A 19,822-nucleotide genomic window follows, 5' to 3' on the forward strand; every position below is an offset into this window, starting at 1 on the left:
AACATAAAACTGTGCCTCTAATATAGGATACATAGAGTGGTTATTCCAGTATACTACTAAAGGTACTCAGCTGAGTTACAAATCCTTTCCAATACCAAAGTTCCACAAATTGTGGCTGATCCAGCTGTTTTTCTCTGTGACTGCTATGACTAAAAGAGAGAAATTAAGCTCAATCTTATTTGCATTTCCTGACCCTTGTTTTTAGTCTCAAATTGTGCTTGCTCTAAGCTATATAAATTAACTAAGAAGCATTTCATTATAGAATGTGGGTACCCACAGTAAAAATCACTGCCATTTCACTCCTTCCCTAGTCCTGCCGCTGCACCTCACAGAGCTAAGCCATGACTTAGCTTAGTGTTACATTCATACCTGAGCTCATGGTTTGCCTATCTCCAGACAAACCACAAGCCTTAGCCAAGGTTTGGTCTTGGCTTACTACTCGTGGCTTGTTTGGGGGAGACAAACTACGAGTCTGGGTTTGGGAATAATGCTAAGCCAAACCATGGCTTACCTCCAGGTAGCGTGGCAGCAGAAGAACTGGGAGAGCAGTTGATACTGGCAAGGCTGGCCCTCTTGTGAATGCACAGGGTCGAGGGTTCTAGCCTTCTCCCTTCCTCCATGTCCACTTAGAGTCCTTATATGTTATAAGGCGTTAGTTCACTAAACTCACAGGTTATCAACAGCAGTTGTCAAACGTAGGTGGAGGACAGAGGAGACCCCACTCAAGAATTCTTGATTCTTGGGGTGTACCAGAAATTTTCTATTTGGCAGTCAGGCTTCAGACAGCAGAATCTTTAAAATATAAGCTATTTATTCATATCTTGCACACCAAAACTAATAAAATGCATTCTAGGTGGCCTTAGCCAACACTGCAGAAATACAAAAAAGGAATACCTATCAACAAGAAAGAAGTTGCTGGATATCCATTTAACATCAAAGTATAAGACTTTGAAGGGATGCTTAGAGTTTAACTCAATCTTTCATCTATTGTAAGCTAGTTAAAATAGGTTACAATAGATGAAAGATTGAGTTAAACTCTTAAGTCCTGTTGCTGAGCCAAAGTTACAAAGTACATGGAAATACATGTCATAATAGATCACCCATCAGATGTCATGGATAGAATAGATGGAATGGTTCTCCTGCATTCTCTTTGATCCTCACTGCAGCTAGAGTGGAGGATAGTGAGTGTGTGAAGCCTGGCCTTTTATACACTTTGGTATCAAAGAGGGGGCATGTTCCCATGATCTTATCAGCTACTGTCTGTCAGTTGCGCTTCCCCATGCCTTCTCTATGACTGGTATAAACAACTAGTTTACCTTACCGTCTGCAGGTGTCAGCCACACCATATTAGGAGCTTCCTTGTTGATACAGCCAAAGTGTTGGCTGACTGTCTAGACTTTTTATTTATTTATTATTATTATAGTTTATTTATTTAGTTATTATTTATTACCTGATTTATATCCTGCCCTTCCTCCCAGCAGGAGCCCAGAGTGGCAAACAAAAGCACTAAAAACACTTTAAAACATCATAAAAACAGACATTAAAATACATTAAAACAAAACAACTTCAAAAACACTTTTTAAAGCTTTGAAGACTTTTTTTTAAAAAAAGTTAAAAAACATTTTTTTTAAGGTTTAAAAGCATATTAAAAAGCAATTCCAACACAGAAGCAGACTGGAATAAGGTCTCAACTTAAAAGGCTTGTTGAAAGAGGAAGGTGTTCAATAGGTGCTGAAAAGATACCAGAGATGGTGCCTGTCTAATATTTAAGGGGAGGGAGTTCCACAGGGTAGGTGCCGCCACACTAAAGGTCCGTTTCCTATGTTGTACAGAACGGACCTTCTGATAAGATGGTATCTGCAGGAGGCCCTCACTTGGAGAGTGCAGTGATTGTCTGGGTATATAAGGGATAAGATGGTCTTTCAGGTATCCTGGTCCCGAGCTGTATAGAGCTTTGTACACCAAAACTAAAACCTTGAACTTGGCCTGGTAGCAAATGGGCAGCCAGTGCAATTCTTTCAGCAGCAGGGTAACATGTTGACGATACCCTGCACCAGTGAGCAGTCTCGCCACCACATTTTGCACCAGCTGCAGCTTCCGGACCAACCTCAAGGGCAGTCCCACATAGAGTGCATTACAGTAATCCAGCCTGGAGGTTACTAGTGCGTGGACAACAGTGGTCAGGCTATCCCAGTCCAGAAATGGCCACAGCTGTCTTACCAGGCTAAGCTGGTAAAAGGCACTCCTAGCCACTGAGGTCACCTGGGCCTCTAGTGACAAAGATGGATCTAGGAGCACCCCCAGACTACAGACCTGCTCTTTCAGAGAGAGTACGACCCCATACAATTTTTCTATTTTATTTTTCTATAATATTTCCATCCCGCCTTCTGGCCAAAAAGCCCTCAAAGCAGCTTACAAAAAATAAACACAAATATAGAAATAAATATCAATAAAAACAGTACAATTTACATAAATTAAATACAACTTACAAAAATTAAACTTCCTTATCACTTTGTACTTTGCCTCATAACAAAACATTGCTTTGTTCAGAAGGGAGGGCAAGATGCCCATTTTAAAAAGAACATTGTACTCTTTGCAACTTATGCATCAATAAGCTATCAGCTAAGCAAATGTAAGCAAATCAAAGCTATTTCAGCAATATTTTATACATATTTTAAACCATTTTTGGACTGGCCCATTACACCCCCATATTGCTGAAATTGCTGAAATATAACATTGGAATGTATATAATTGATTCTTAGGCAATTACAGTGACATCATCACTTCTTGTGGGTTGAACATAATACACAGGCCATGAATGTCTGGTGTTTTCATTTTTTCCATCTGTGGTGGTGGTTGCTGATTCTTCTTCAGAGACACTGTTTTGTAAGGCATCTTCTTCTTGATACAAACTGCTTACTTACATCATAACACTGAACCATGTTTACATATCAGTACATTCTATTTGACAAGGGAAATCTTGATAATTACATATACATGTATATGGTGCCCATGTACGTAAATAAAGCAATCACTATAGAAGCTTTTACTACATTTGGATAACATAAGAGAAAAACATGCATCATTGTAACTTATTTCGGTCTTCAAATCACTAATTACAACCTGGCTCCTCTTTTACACTAATAACAGCTATATGTGATCTGCTGCACTCAGATTCTGAATCTGAATCCAGGGTTTCCATAGTAGTATCGGAACGTCCTGGTGAACTTCCAAAGGGACTTCGGAGGCAAAAATCTTGCTTGGCAATTCTTCCTTTCTGGATGAATTCTTCAGGGTGGGCTTTCTCCCAGTGACTATATAGAGATTATCATTTCACTGTCTTTGATTTCAGGGTCATAAACCATTCTCCATACAATTTCCACGAATATTGAGTGCTCGGTTCAAGGCCACATACCCTGCATGTACATTTAAGATACCAATTAGAGTCCCGAGTTAGACCAGGGTATATGCTTATATAAGCTCTCTGCTTCATGGTCACTAAAGTCTTTTGGCCATGATGGAACCAGATTATTAAATCTCCATTTGGTACTGTATCTGTCATCATCTCAATTCTTTGCGTACCGAAACTTATGAAGAAGACTTTGTTTCTCTTTCAATGGGTCTTATTTCAGATTTGAACGTTGTGGCTTGTGTTTCTAGAGCTGGCTCCACTCTGTATGTTAACAGGATAAAAAAATTACTATAACCTGTTAAAAGTAGTATTAATATGTGAACACATACATCAACAAATACATATACATTTACTGCAAATTTCTTTTATGCTCCCAAACACTCTCTCTAGGCTTTAGAAGTCGCTTTAGGAATCCAGCAGCTTGCCAGCAAAGCAAGAGTTTTTGTTAATCCCACAGTTTACCATTACATCCTTGTGCACTTTAAGATAAAACAGCAAGCTGAACCCCTTGACTCCACCAGGGACAATCAGGAATTTCAAGCTCAATGAGATAGGTGAGAAAACTTGTTGACAGCCACTAGGCACCAGGTGGGTTACAATCTTATACACCCAAAGATAGCAGATGTTATAATATGGAAGAACTGTTACAACCAATTTAAATATATTAACAGTTATGTTAATATCTTTCTAACACAGGGGTCTACTCATCTTTACTTGTGCTGCAGGATTCTCTATGGCTCTTATATTTCTTAAAGCTTTCAACACTGGCTGTGCAGGGTGCTAGTGCTTCTGATATGGTTCCTTATACCCTGGAAAATTACATCACTTTGAATCATGGCTTAATTAATATAGCAAATTTCTATTGCTGGTTAGTTGTCCTCAGACATACATTTGTTGTGGTTGGGCATCTTTGTGCCTCTTCATTCACTTAAGAATTATTCATTTGGAAAGAACCTTGTAGAACATGGTAGTGGGACTTTGTATTATGTTAGGTCAGTCCTTAGACTTCCTTCAGGCAAACTGTTTGTCCTTGAAGTTTTCCGTAATTTCTTCTTCACCCTCCTCATCTGGGTGCATTGTGTGTATGCTATACATAGCTTTTCCTTCTGTGGTTTTGGTTGATGGACGTGGTTCAGCTGTGGTTGGCAGTGTGGTGACTGAGTGGCGTCCTTTTCCTCTTCCTCTTTGGGGAGTAGTGGCACTCACTGCTTGGCCTCTCACTTCCCACATGGCTCTTCACTCATGAAATTCAGAATGTTTGTCTCCACAACGTCATGGTGCTCTCACTTGATAACATTCTTGAAAATGTTCTTCAAGTCTTCCATTGGGCCTCCTCGGAGGAGCTGATTCTCTCTGTCATTGTGAGATGTCTGTGTCCCTGTGAAACCTTTGTGGTAGTCCACCTTGTAGGGGTATGTTATGTCATCTTCTTCCCCATCTGAAAGAAGGTTATCTTCTTCTACTTCATGTACAATTTCTGTCTCGTGTTCTCTGGGTACGCCCTAACGGATCCAGGCCAAGAGTGTTTTGTGCTTGAGTCAACACAGTCTCAAACTGTTCTGCTTGCATGTGGTCATCAGGTAAGGTTTCTAAGTCTATATTCACTGCTAGCATCAAGGGTTGTCTTCTCAGCAGGTTCTTGTACCATTGCATAGGCTTTCAGGGCCAAACACATACCCACTCAAAATGCTACTGCTGCTCCCTCAGTTCTTGCTGTAGCAGCCAACACTGGTTGCAAGTTGGCAACTGCTACATGTCCATGAGCTTTCAAATAGAAGTTGGCCACCACATTACACCAGTTACCACATACAGGCATACCCCACTTTAACATATGCAATGGGACCGGAGAGTATACTTTAAGCAAATATAACCTTTAAGTGAAGCAGTTGTCTTCACTTGTACTGCACGCAATCACCACTAGATGGCAATGGCGTCATGCCAATAAAGTATACGTTATTGCGAAGCGCACGAACGTTAAGCAGGGTATGGGGACGAATGGAGCATGTACGTTATAGCGAGGCAACGTTAAGTGGGGCAACGTTAAACGGGGTATGCCTGTACGTTCTTAGTCAATGCCAATGGAGCTGGTACTAATGCATTTATCAGTCTCTTCTGTATGTTGGCAGAAGGAACCAGGACTACTCCTTCTATAGCAGCCATATTATTCAAGATCCACTTTGCCACATCTTTCATTCCCAGCATTGGTCTCATGACTCTTCTGACCACCTGTATGGGCAACGCCTGAGGCATTTCTCTGTATTCGAGGGGGATGGGTATAGGGCCTCCCACATATAACTCTTGACTTATCCATAGATATTGTCTTCTCAGGATCGCATAATCTTTTTCACAATCATTTCTGTTGGCTACTTCTGGCAGTTCTTCCGGTGCCAATGGGGTGTAATGTGTACTGTAATTAACCCAGGGATCTGTTGCTCTTACAGCCACTGGCCCATTCTTCGTTATTCCAGGCAGCTGCTCTGGCATGGCTCCTAACCAAGCTGCCATTCTTGCCTCTTGGGCTCTAATATGCACATCTGCTTTCACGAATTCATGGTCATGGGCATCCATCCATCCCTGGGCTTCATCTGCATCTGCCATATATGTTATGGTGGTATATCTATATCCTGTCAACCAGTCACCATTTGTCATCTCAAAGACTATGAATTCTCCATCTACAGGTTCTCTTTCATTCACTCCTCAAAAAGCAGCCAGAAAGCTTTCTCTGTCAGCAAACAGCTGTGCCACGATTAAAGTATGTCTTCTCAAGACTTGTCATACCTTGAGGTACAGGGGTATCTATATCTACTCTTCCTGCTTCCCAGCACTCTCTGGTTGAGGTCACTCGAGCTTTTCTGTTGGTTCTAAAGTTCTGTCAATACTTTAGATCAGTTTTTAGAAAAATTGATTTGCTGAAGTGGCTGTAATTTTTACTATGAGTACCCACACACCTGTTTGTTTATGCTTAGCCATGCTTTGGCTTAGTATTGTGTGCAAACTGGGCCAGAGCGACTTGCTGACCTTCCATCGTCTTCAGTTTGAGTTAATCATAAACAGTAACAAAAATGTAAAGCCTGCCTGAACATACTTATTATTGCCTAATTCACTCACCAGCGCAGGGAGAAGCAAGTATATTTCTGGATTTCTGCCCTTTGCCAGTTCCATTTCATCGATGTTGCTGTCCTGTTAACTTCTCCAGCTTAGCAACAAATATTACTTGTTAACAATCTGCAAGATACAAAGGATCACTAGACTTCCAATTTTGCTCAATTATAATTTAAACTCTGACATTCTTGACCAATTTTTAATGAGTATCATGTCAGTTTTGTATGATTTAGTTTGTTAATTAATTAATTAATTAAATGTATATCCCTCCCTTTTTTCCAGAAGAGCCCAGGGCAGTAAACAAAAAACACTAAAAGTGCTTTAAAAATCTTAAAAACAAAAGACTTTAAAACATATTAAAACAAAACATCTTAAAACATCTTTAAACAACTTTAAAAACATCTTAAAAAGCAGTTCCAGCACAAATGTAGACTGGTCTCTACTTAGACAACTGTGTTAGTAGATAATACTGAAGAGCTATTTTGTGATCATTAATTCCAAAATGGGATTAAGCCTCCAATTTATTAGAGAAGTTAAATAACATGAGATTTTAGGTGTTTTGCACTTACATAAAATAATGATATAATTGACCATAATATTGGCAAGGTAACCATTTTGACTTCTTTTCTTTGCTCTTGCTGAGCCTGAGATTGAAAGCTATTGAGAATTAATGATGACTTAGAATATGTTTTTCAAAGTTTTTAACCTTTTTTTTTAAAAAAAGTCTTGAAAGCTTTTTTAAAAGATATTTTGTTTTAATGTATTTTAAAGTCTGTTTTTATGATATTTAAAGTGTTTTTAGTGCTTTTGTTTGCCGCCCTGGGCTCCTGCTGGTAGGAAGGGCGGGATATAAATAAAATAATAAATAAATAAAATAATAAATAATATATCCACATGGGAACAAGGAGATGTATTGGGGTGTTGAAGTTTCAATGTGTGGCAATGCTACTATCAATATAGCACTCATTCATAGCCCACATTGATTCTATGGTGGTGGCTTGTGGAAAGTATTGTTGTGTTTCTCACTAAATTGAACAAGATGAACCATCTACAGAAAGTGGAAAACAAAGGGGTAGCCTGATATATGGAATCTTGCCACATAATCAACTGGAGTCTCTCTTTTTCTCAACAGGTGGAGTTACCAGGATGACAGTCTCTCTTGTTGTGATCATGTTTGAGTTAACAGGAGGATTAGAGTACATAGTACCTTTGATGGCTGCAGCTGTAACTAGCAAATGGGTAGCTGATGCCTTTGGTAAAGAAGGAATCTATGAGGCACACATCCATTTGAATGGCTATCCATTTCTGGATGTCAAGGATGAGTTTACCCACCGAACACTGGCTACTGATGTCATGAGGCCTAGACGTGGTGAACCCCCTCTCTCTGTCCTAACCCAAGACAGCATGACTGTGGAAGATGTGGAGACGTTAATCAAGGAGACTGACTACAATGGCTTTCCAGTGGTAGTTTCTAAAGACTCTGAACGTCTTATAGGCTTTGCACAGAGGCGGGAGTTGATTCTTGCGATAAGTGAGTAATGAGTCTCCCCAGACCACACTCCTCACTGACCCTGCTTCACACCACAAGTGCTTTTGCTTAGCTGGAATGTGTCATTGGACTCTGAAAATACCTCTTGCTTGTCTGGATGGAGGACAGAGTGGTGTGTGTGAGTGTGTGTAGAAATTAGTCTACTGTGCAGATGCAAAATTTAAAGTTATTGCTCCACCCACTTTTTCCTCTAATCCTGCCCACCACTGGCATGTGGCCCTCAGAAAGTTGACCAGAAGGGAATTCAGTTGAAAAAGGTTCCCCACCCCTGTGTTAGCACAAGAGCTCTTGCACTAGTGGACAGAGAATGTTGGATTCAGCCCACTGATTCTTTCAGGAATGGCATCAGAGCATGGTTTTTCTTCTGTTGTTACTTCTGTAGTAAGAGAAGTGTCACAATGCATTACAGCAGCCTTCGCCAGCTGGTGCCCTCACAATGTTGTGGACTACAACTCCCATCAGGCTACAGTAATGGCTAGACTGAAAGAGAAAATACACCCTCAATTTATTTCCTTCTATCTCTGTTTTACTCTTCAGATCCATACTTTATCTTAGTTCAAATCAGACAAAAAGGTTAAATATGAGCTATGACAAACGTATGTACAGGAAATAAACACATTTTAATTGCAAAATGGCAGATTTATCACAAAAGTTATTAATGTTTCTGTAAATTGCAGTAAATTTATAACAACATATGGTTACTATGTAATCTTTATAGCAGAGTTAGCCATAGGCCATATGCAAGATACAAACAGGTAAAAAATTAATAGGTATAAAATTAACATAATATGTCAAAACATTTCAGGAGGGGTTTGGCAGGGCATTTATCTCTGCATTTATCTCTGCAGCAAAGGACTCTCTCAGTTTTTGAGCTGCCACAGCAAAATTAGCAGTTGCAAAGGTCACTAAATTAAAATCATCAGATAAAAGCGCATATACTCTTTCTCTGTCAGAGCAAGGTCCTAAGAGAATTAAAAAAGGAGAAAGAAATTTTTGTCTGGGGTCGTCAAAAAGTGGGCAGTGGAGTAGATAGTGAACGATGTCCTTGATGGCCTTGCAGCCATAAATGCATTGGTGCAGGTTCACAGGGATACCCCGAAACCGTCCTTCAAGGTAGGCCGTAGGCATGGCTTGGAAGCGGAGAGCCGTAAAGGCTCTTCTAATGGGGGTCTATCTATGGCTTCTAAATAGTTTGACATATGGTGATTTAATTTAATGCAGGGGTACCATCTTGAAAAGGGGGCCATCTCTATGGATGCACGGTCCTGTGCTGCATCATAGTCAAGGATCCAGTTGCGAAGGGCGATGTTACTGAGATCCATAAGTTTAGCTGGGGAGAGGTCATATTTAGAAAGGATTGTCAGCCATTCTGTGGCTCCCTCGGCAGATTGCATTTGTGCTTGGCAACACTGCTTGGCCAGAGATGTATCGTCCATGTTATTGAGACGAAGCCAGTATCTTAGAAGAGCTAAGTCTATGCGTGCCGTTATTGAGGGCAGTCCCAGTTCGGCTCTGAGATGGGCTGCCGGGGTCCCCTGTGGGAGGCCTAACAGTTGCCTCATAAATATATTCTGGATGGACTCTAGTTTAGTTCTGGCCATATTTCCCCAGAGTTCAACTCCATATAAGATTTTGGGGAGTATTTTTGCTTTAAATATTTTTATCAGCGGGGGAATAAGCTGACCCCCCCCGTGTGTAAAAGAACTTTTTAGTTGATCCTATTGCTCGGGAGCCAGCTAGGGCTGCTGCCTTGATTTGCGGGGTCCAGGATAATCTATTGGACAAGTGTACACCCAGATATTTAAAGGTGGGAACTTGTTCAAGAGTGTCCCCATTTAAAGGCCAGCTATTTTTGGCTTTCATAAATTTTCCGCAGATCAAAGGTCATGAACAACATATGGGCTTGGAGGCTGGTTGGAAGGTAATGTAGTTTTAAGCCTGCTAATGTTACAAAAGCAGAATTTTAAGAGAAACATAGCAGAACTGAAATGTGTTGGAAATCATTCATTTCCGGATTTTAAAAGTCAGAGACACATCTCTGCTCAATGTCTGATGAAAAAGAGTGTAGATATAGATATAGATCAGTTGCAGCTCAAATCATTCAGTTGCAGCTCAAATCAAGAAAAACATTGCTAGCTTTAGTTTGTATTTGAACACAGGATATTTTTAGAGTGTTTGTCAGCATCCTTGAGCTTTCAGCATGCCCTTTGGAAACTGAAGAAAAAGGAAGGAAGCCGGTAAACGATATCAGCCTCTCCTGATTGCACCCTTCAGTAATAATTGTTCAGAGGACTGCTCATACTCAGTAGAGTGGGAAGGTCATTATAAGAGGCACTGCACACTTTCTTTTTAAAATCTGTATTCAAGAGTCATGATGTAAGTATACGCAGGCCCTCTTGCATTCTGATTTCCTCCTTTGCTTCCTTGTTCAGGCAAGCTATACCTAAATTGGAAAAATTGTGATATGTACATATTGTAGTTTTACTCTAAACCCGAATTGTAAGCCACAGTTTGAAATGGGTTTCCAGTTCTGGTTTGAGACAAACTATGCTTTGCTAAGTTTTAACATCATTACAAACTATGGTTTCTCCAAACCAGGAAGTGAGAGAGAGAAAGGGAGAGGGCTGCATTTGGGAGGAAGGGTGGGATATAAATTTAATACAAATAAATAAATAAAGAAGAATTTGAGCATGTGGCTGGAGAAGGGAGGGAGGAATGTGCCAGCCATGGTTTGACTGTTACATCTGGATCAGGCCATAGTTTGTGGAAAGTGGTAATTCATTTTAGCTTACACAACTCATAATCCTCACAAACAGCAGTTTCTGATAATAAATGGATGCTTCCTACAGATTAGTATTTTCCCGTGTCATCCCATTTTTCTCTGTGCTGGTTGTCATACATTTTTTATCTCATAACAGTCAAATATATCAAGCAAATATATTCCTTTAACTTTACAAAACTCTGGAAGGAATGTTTATTAAATTCACACCAAGAACTCAGGTATTTGAAAGATTGTTTTGGCCAGTTTCAACTCAAGATGTGGGAAATGTTCCTTCTTCTTTATACATTCATTTACATTATTTGATGAAGAAACACATGATCACTCTCAGCTAGGGTTGCCAGGCTCAGGGCCTGAGAATGATTCTGTATCTTTAAGAGAAGAGAAAATTCAGCCAAGTGCAGGTTTTCTTGCAACACTGTAATGGGAAAAACCACAAGGTGAAATTCCCCCTTCCCCCTGCACAACTTTTAAAGATACAGAAGACCTTTTGGTTGCCAGGCCTCTGTTCCCCTCACAGAGCTACAATTCCCAAAATTCCCTGGGAAGAGGAATTGAGAGCCAGAGCCCCTCATAGGCCTACCCGTGGAGGGACAGTTGTTGGCTGTCCATTGTCCAGCTGTACTAGGCAGATAAAAAAGTCAGTAGGAGCAGGCTCTTTCAGGGCTCTAGTGTTTGCTCAAGTAAGCTGTGTGCTGGTGTTGGCTCTGATGTTTTCTACAATCCATTAAAAAAAGGTGCATAACATCACTTTTTCAAGTGTATTTTATCTGTTTGTCACACAGAAAATGCAAGGCAGCGCCAGGATGGTGTAGTCAGCAATTCCATTGTATACTTCACTGAAGAGCCTCCAGAAGTCCCTGCGAACAGCCCTCACCCCCTAAAGCTCCGGCGCATTCTCAATCTGAGCCCCTTTACAGTCACAGACCACACACCAATGGAAACAGTGGTAGATATTTTCCGAAAACTTGGACTCAGGCAGTGTCTTGTCACACGCAGTGGGTAAGTGACTAGATATACTCCTGTCCTTCAGGTCTGATAAAAACTAGCAAGGAAGAGACAGCTGGCTGGGCCAGGGAGGTGATCAATGCCTCCCTGTGAGAGGAGGTGGTCCTCATCTGCCTAAAAGAGGCAGTGATAAGACCACTCCTTAAGAAACCCTCCCTGGATATGGAAGATCTAAATAATTACTGGCTAATTGCACATGTTCCATTCTTGGGCAAGGTTCTAGAGTGCGTGGTCGCAGGCTGGATCCAGGCTCTCTTGGATGAAACCAATTTTCTAGATCCATGTCCATCAGGGTTCAGACCAAGTTTTGGAACAGAAGCTGCCTTAGTCACCCTGCATGATGACCTATGTTGGGAGAGAGAAAGAGGAAGTATGTCCTCCTTAATCGTCCTTGATCTCTCAGGGGCTTTTGATACCATCCAACATGGTATTCTCTTGAAACAGCTGTCGCAGTTGGGGGTGGATGGCACTGTTTTGCAGTGGTTACGGTCCTACTTGGATGGTCGCTCTCAGATAGTGATTCTTGGATGGCATTGTTTGGCTCTGTGAAGTCTCCATCGTGGGGCTCCTCAGGGTTTGATTTTATCTCCCATGCTATTTAACATCTACATGAAACAGCTGAGTGGGGTCATCTGGAGATTTGGAGTAAGTTGTCAGCAATATGCGGATGACACACAACACTATCTTTCCTTTACATCTCCATGTGTCGCAGTAGATGTTCTAGACCAATGTCTTGTCTCGGTAATGGACTGGATGAGAGCCAATAAACTGAAGCTGAATCCAGACAAGACTGAGACACTGTTAGCGGTGGTTCCCTAGATGGGATGGAGGTGTTGTGGCCTGCTATCAATGGGGTTACACTCCCTCTGAAGGAGCAGGTATGTAGCTTGGGAGTACGTCTGGATCCACTACTGTTGCTTGAACCTCAAGTGGCCTCAGTGGCAAGGAGTGCCTTCTATCATCTTTGGCTGGTGGTCTAGCTACGACCCTATTTGGATAGAGATAGCCCAACTTATGTTGCCTATGCTCTGGTAATCTCTAAGTTAGATTGCTGCAATGCATTATATGTGGGGCTGCATTTGAAGACAATTGGGAAACTGCCGCTGGTGCAGAATTCAGCAGCCAGACTGCTCACCGGGACAAGACATTATGAGCACATAACACCAATTCTGGCGCAACTGCATTGGCTACCAGTTAGCTTCTAGGCTCAATTCAAAGGGCTGGTTTTAACATATAAAGCTTTATATGGCTCAGGACCCGAATACCTCAAGGACCGTCTCTCCTTATATGTACCAACCCAGACGCTGCGCTCGTATCAGAGGCCCTTTGTGTGTCCCCTCCAAAAGAAGTGTGGAGAGTGGCAACACAAGAATGGGCCTTCTCTGTGGCAGCCCCGTTTGTGGAACACTCTTCTCAGGGGTTCACTCTCCTGGGGACATCATTATCCGTCTTTAGGCAAAAACATTTCTTTTCTTCCAGCCGTTTGCTTCTAAACTTTAGACAGCTTTTGGAGGTGAGCTTTATAGTGTAGCCTTCTTAAGAAGGATTGCTCCCCTGCCTTTTATACTGTTTTTTAAACACACACATGTATATATGTATATAAATTACTCTTTTACTTTTTATTAACTGTAAGCCGCTTTGAGTGCACATATTTGTGTAGAAAGGCGACTAACAAATGTAATAAATAAATAAATAAATAAAATATATCCATATGAGCAAGAAAAAAGGCCTGTAGCCAGGATGCTCTATTAATATGACAAAGGTATTTTGCTTGCTCATTTGATATATTAGTTTGTCATAGAGTCTAACAAGCAATTTTAAATAGAATCTATTTGTAGGAGAGAAACACTTCAGATAACCTAGCTTGATTCCTACTATTTGCTGACAGAAAAAAATCCATTTTTTAAAAAATGTGAGCCTGTGAGCCACATTTTTTTAAAAAAAATAACTGATTGGCTGAGTCTTCAGGCTAAGAAGCTGAATGAAAAAGTCAGAAGTGTCTTGGGTTTTTTTGGTAGGGACCATTTGCAAGGGATAAGCAACACATTCTGCCCCTTCTTAGCAGTTGGCCAGGTTAATTTTGTGTGTGCAAAGTTTAGCCTATTTGTTTTTATGATGTTCTTTTTATCATGCTAACAAATATGTGTGCAAAGGGCTTATTTCTGATAACTTGTTTTATGATACCAGATATGATCTGGCAAAGTGAAGTGTTGTACTTTTCCTGATTCCGGTGGAATGGATTTAAGCACATATTTAAATCTCTCCCATGGAAAATTCTGGTGCTTAAAAGTGCTTAACTTTGGCTGGATCATGTCCATTATATTAGAAAAAATGCCTGTCTAGTGGCCAGTTAGGACACACAAGGATACAAAAGTGAATACATTTATCTGAGAATGGAGAAAAGAGCAACATATTACTTGCTATAATCATAAACAACTGATACTTTGTTAAAAAAATTCTGTAACAGTGAATTAATTCAGTGTTCACAAAAGATGACCACGTTAGAACCGGATTTGGAACACAAGACACATTGGTTGTGCTGAATTCTATCGTGTAATATTTTCAGCATCAGCAACTCTTTGTGATGGAGAAATGAGGGAGCAGCCCAGCTTCTACACCACACACTTCAAAGAACATGTGAGCTGGGATCTCCATGCCAAACTAATACCTAGTTGTGCTGATGCCCTGTTTGTATGACTTCTGTTCTCCCCTTTCTTCTTTTTCTTTTATTTGAGGGGGAGAAATAATTTTAAGTGGGGCCTCCTAATTTATCTCTGAAGGAAGAACAGCCAAGCGCAGGTGCTAGTAATGTACACATTTGGGACTGACAAGTTCCCAAAGATTCTTTATCACTAGTTCCTTTTGAAAATGTTTCTCCTTTAAGCTCATAGTCATGCATCTCTTCTCTTCACTTGCCCTCTCCTGACGAGAGCAGCATACATAATACATGTAATTAAACTGTGGCTATAGATAGCATGACTGCCCAAAAAAGTATTAATTTTATCAGTGGAGAAGCCAATGTTTTGCTGCTGTGGAGGAGTGCCAGCAGAATGTCATTGTTAGCAAATGTTTTGTTTGTGTTTTGAGCTTCTAGCTAGATTTAAATGTACCTAAAGTGCTTATATAAATCCTGAAGTGAATGACAAATGAAGGGAATTAACCAGTGGAGGTTTATTTTTCCACAAACTGGAAGTGCATATGACTTGGGAGTCTGCAGGAAGGTGAGGAATTAAAAATAAGAGACAGAAGCTAACTCAAGTGAAACAGTGACCTTGTGAGGAATGTAGAGCATGTCCCTCAGAAGCTCAAATTATATCTAAATAGTCTGAAGCCACGATGGAGGCCAAGCTTCAGTGGTAGAACCACTGATGTACCTGATTATAAAGAACATTTTCAAGGTTGGATGCTTTGGGTGCTCATTTCACAGTTGAAGTGGAAGGCAAGATGGTATTAAAGAGTGATTTCTAAATCCAATAGCTCAGACTTTTCTGATACAATGGAAACTGTGTGGTCTTGATGGATTCATCAGATTTTCTCCTAAAAATTGCTATTGTGTGAACTTTACTTATCAAAAACCAGACTCTGTCTGCTTTCTAAATCTGTGGGGAGGTCAGGGTAAATCCGTAAATACTTTCAAAATTACACTCACACCAAACCTGGGCTATAATTTCTATTACATTTGGTCAAGTATGTACTTGATTCAATGAAAATGTTCTAGAATATCCTTTGAATATTATAGAATGTGTATAGCAGACACTTTAAAAAATTGTAACCATGAGCTACAATTGAGTATTGTGAAAAACTGAATGGGGTGTGTTCTTATACGCAAACACCCTTCCTTGATTTTTGCAAACAAAATCAGTTCACCTTGACTGGGTCACCCACCTGATCTCTTGCATGCACCTCCACCACACTGACTGGTCCTCAAGGAGGATTCGTTTATCTTAGGCCAGGAGAGGGTAGCAAGCAGGGGTGGCTCTTCCAAGCAGGTGGAAAGGCCAGGTGAGATTCTTCGTCCATCACCTGCATTTTTTTCTGGGGAACCTGAAAACTGTAGTTCAATCTCTCCCCCCCCCCAATGACCCCAGGCAAAGAAGACATGGCCACTGTAGAAAAATCTTCATCTTAGAAGCAAACATGGGAGGATGAGGAAAGGTTTATTCTGCCCTTGGTGGGGGATCAGGCCTCTTTGAGTATTCTTTCATACATTCCAGGGGGCCAAATTCATTTTCAGCATGAATACATTCTTGCTTGCCCAGTGCGTATTTTGAATACTTCAGACCTGTTTAAACAAATGAGGTGTGTGTGTGTGTGTGTGTGAGAGAGAGATAATATGCTGAACGAGTGATGATTTATGTGTGATGGTGGGGCTTGACCATGTTTCCCATTTTTATTTAAACTATTTCAAATAAAACTAAATACAACTGATGGACTAAGGGAAACTACAAAAACTGTTTTTTGAAACAATCAATAAATGCTATAGCTTGTTTAAATATTCCTGGTTTTCTTTTATGCCGATAGATTTATACAACAGTGTGGATTTTCAGTGGAATGTAGAACTTGAATGTGTCTAGTTCTGGTCAAAGTAATCTCAGGTTATGGTTCAGCTGCAAGATGTGGGTGCTCAGAGGGACTTAGTGGTGCTTCAGGCCTTCATATTTGCACTAAAAATAATCACTGTTTGCAAAATAATTTGGCCACATCCACACTATACTTAACGTAGTTTGTTAAGGGTGCTGAGAATTGTAGCTCTGTGAGGGGCAAACTATAGTTACCAACATCCTTTGAGGGAAGCCATGACTGTTGAAGTGGTACAAATGTGCTTTAAATGTAAGGTGTGTATGTGACCAAATGTTTCAGTAACTTCAGGGAGTTGTTATTACCTTGTGTGGTTAAACAAGGAACATGGTGATTTTTTTGAAAGCTATGACTCAGACATTGCATATGAAACGTGACTATTGTATTCAAGTGACAATGTCAGTGGGGCATATTCTGTTCTTTTTATTGGAAGGTTAGAAAGCAATTTTTTACTTTATTGATTATTGGTAAGTTGTCAAAAACTTTCGCCTGTGTTCAAGATTTGGCATCAGCCTATAAGGTCATACAATTTCCTGCAGTAGACTTGTTGATAAATTAGCATTGATTTCAAATGCTTTTCCTGTTAGAGTTTTGTATGGTTTATTTAATCAACAGTTAAGCTTATTTCTGCTGTTTCATTATTGATGACAAGCTATTGTGCTGTTTATATTTTTACAATTGACATGGTGGCATACAGCTGATACAATTAATAAACTCATCTGTGATTATGTATGAATTGTGAAATGGAAGAATCCTTGAGAGATCACATCAGTTTTTTTCAGGACTTGTAGCTTGAGGGAGGATATAATTCAGTTGCCTTTAAGAAGACTTTCATTTAAAATTACTCATTATGACTTGGTTCAGGTCACAGTTCAGAGGCCTTTGGCTACAAGTCATTTGAGATTCTTAAATATATCTGTCTCCGTTTGGTCTGGCCCAGACTGAGCTTAGCCTCTTGTGGCCTACAGGTTAGAAACTGTTCCTGAAAGAAGTTCCTGAGAGATGATGTCAAGTGAGATGAGTTCTTGCTTGCCCCAAGGACCAGCCTTACCCGAGTGCATTCAAGAATGCAGCTAAAGGGACTATGTCAAATTTATCATTTTGTCAAAGGTGTGTGTGGGGAGACAAAATGAATGCACTGTACTTTTATTGTGATGAGTTTTCTTCAATAACCTGTATTCATCAGGAGTTTCATGATTTCAGGAGAAATCATGACTTTCTAAAATTCCCATTTCCTGCTTTTTAAAAGAGGGAGGAAATACTTTTTTAAATTGTTTCGTTCTTTGTAGTGAAGTTCTGCCTGTAGCAGAACTTGAGAAAGAGAAGAGAAAGGCTAATGATTAACGACCTTTTCTATTTCTTTCCTTCTCTTCTTTTTTAGGAGGCTTTTGGGCATCATAACGAAAAAGGACGTGTTAAGGCATATGGCTCAAATGGCAAATCAAGACCCTGAATCCATCATGTTTAACTAGGCTGGTCCCAGAGGACAGGCTAGGATCTAAGCTTTCAAAGGACCTTTACTGGACTAAATGGATGTGGATTTTGTACAGCACTACATTTTTGTTGTTGTCAAAATGAAATAACATGAAGATAAAATAGAATCATATTAAGGGCAGAACCAGAGGAAAATTCTGACAAGAGACTGAATGCAACATTAGAATTAATTTGGGCAGAGCAGTTTGGAAACTCCATTCAGCTGCAGACATTAAACTGTTTTTCCTAACTGAGGCTTGGGCTACATCCTATAGTTGTCATGGGAACAGTAATTTCCCTGGTGAGTTTTCCATCCCTGGTAGTTCCCCCAGAAGCCATCATCACCTAGCTATTTTCCCTGTCCCAGCTGCACCTCGAAAACTCTGGTGGGGGACAGAAACTTCACTATATGATAGCCCTGAATCAAAATGTGAGTGCTATGATATAGTTTGGGAAATTTGCCATGGTGATTGATCCTACAAGATAACGTATAAGTAGTGACCAAGCAACTTGCAACTGCTGGCTGGTGCATGCATACATGTAATATGGTTTGTGTTGGGCTGGGAGGCATGGAGGAGCACCACCAACTGCAGTGGGTGATATGGAAAAATAGCAAGCATATTTATAAATACAGTGTTAAGGCAAATGCAAAACGTTGTGTTCAGAACAACTGCGTACCAGTCATGTTTCCCCCCCTCCCAAGTTCACACTTCTTTGTTAATGGATTATGTTAAAGTATTTTCCAGAAGTGTGTAATTTGTTGTGTTGCTTTTGCCTATTTTTGTAGATGGACATTAAGAAACAAAGTAGAATTAAAGCTGTGCTGCAGTCAACTTCCAACATTTTAAACGTTATTCTCTAGTTTTGTTTACTAAAATTTTACTAAATTTTATCCAACCTCACCTCAGTTCTCAGTTTTGACATGATGAAATCGCCATAACGTGACTTCTGTCTGTCATTTTTACATATGAACATGTCTGCGTTATGTTATGCTAAACAGTGGTTTAGCACTGCATGCATAAGCTGGGATGAGCCAGAGCAAGACTTGGGGTCGTGCTTTCCCCCTCTCAGAGACTTTAACTTCACTTTCACGGAATCCCAGCTTATCATATGACCAAGAGATCATGATTTATAACAAACTTTAGTCAGTTTCAAAACAAGCTAACTTCAAACCATGGGCTAATAAACTATGATATATGGTTCGTATTCAATGACAACCAGGGATTTTGTGAAAGCAAAACTGAACACTGCCAAAGCCACCCTCGTGGCTGTGCAGGAGGAGGAAAGGGGAATGCATGAGCCTGTCCACGTAGAGATAAACTGTGCAAACTGAGCCACTGTGTTTTCACCATGGGAGGACCTGCAACTGACGACATCCTGGAGATTACATGACCATAGCCACATTAATTTTCAAAAAGGATTTTCATAAATGAGCTTCAGTATTTTTGTCCATCAATTAATTTTTTATCCTTACTAATGCACTGCAAAGTTATTGATATTTATTACTTCTCTGTGCAAAGATTGCATCATTTTTATGTCACATTAATGTTCTGCAGTGTAAAATACTTTGCAAACCATGTTTTCTGCATGATGAATGCACTTCTGTACTAGTTCTAGCTAATTTCTTATTCCTCCAGGTGGCACTTGTTTGCAATGACTTGAAGGTTTTGACACCGGTGATGTTTGTTACAGCAGAGCTCATCTTCACCTGCTTGTGTGAACTCTTGTGTCTTTACAGAAAGTTTTATTGGTGATATTCAATTCTTGTTTATTAAGGCTTCTTTCACTATTATTGTCGTTTGCTACTGGACAACGGGTAGCCAAAATGGTGCCCTCCAGATGTTGTTGGACTGCATCTCCCATCAGCCCCAGCCAGTGGGCAGGAATGATATGAGTTGCAATCCACAACATATGTGGAGCA

At 40.3% G+C, this 19,822-nt stretch overlaps 1 protein-coding gene across 1 annotated transcript in view; it reads left to right on the forward strand.

Annotated features, from left to right (window-relative positions):
- Positions 1–18,737, forward strand: part of CLCN4 (chloride voltage-gated channel 4) — a 52,144-nt gene extending 33,407 nt beyond the window's left edge. The window contains exons 10-12 of the mRNA XM_061629423.1: positions 7,647–8,045; positions 11,628–11,844; positions 17,810–18,737. Of these exons, the coding sequence (XP_061485407.1) occupies positions 7,647–8,045; positions 11,628–11,844; positions 17,810–17,900 (707 nt within the window). The 3' untranslated portion in view covers positions 17,901–18,737. The remainder of the gene's footprint in view (positions 1–7,646; positions 8,046–11,627; positions 11,845–17,809) is intronic.
- Positions 18,738–19,822: the final 1,085 nt, after the last annotated feature.

This window comes from Rhineura floridana, chromosome 5 (genome assembly GCF_030035675.1).
Source record: "Rhineura floridana isolate rRhiFlo1 chromosome 5, rRhiFlo1.hap2, whole genome shotgun sequence".
In the NCBI taxonomy this organism is placed as follows: domain Eukaryota; kingdom Metazoa; phylum Chordata; class Lepidosauria; order Squamata; family Rhineuridae; genus Rhineura; species Rhineura floridana.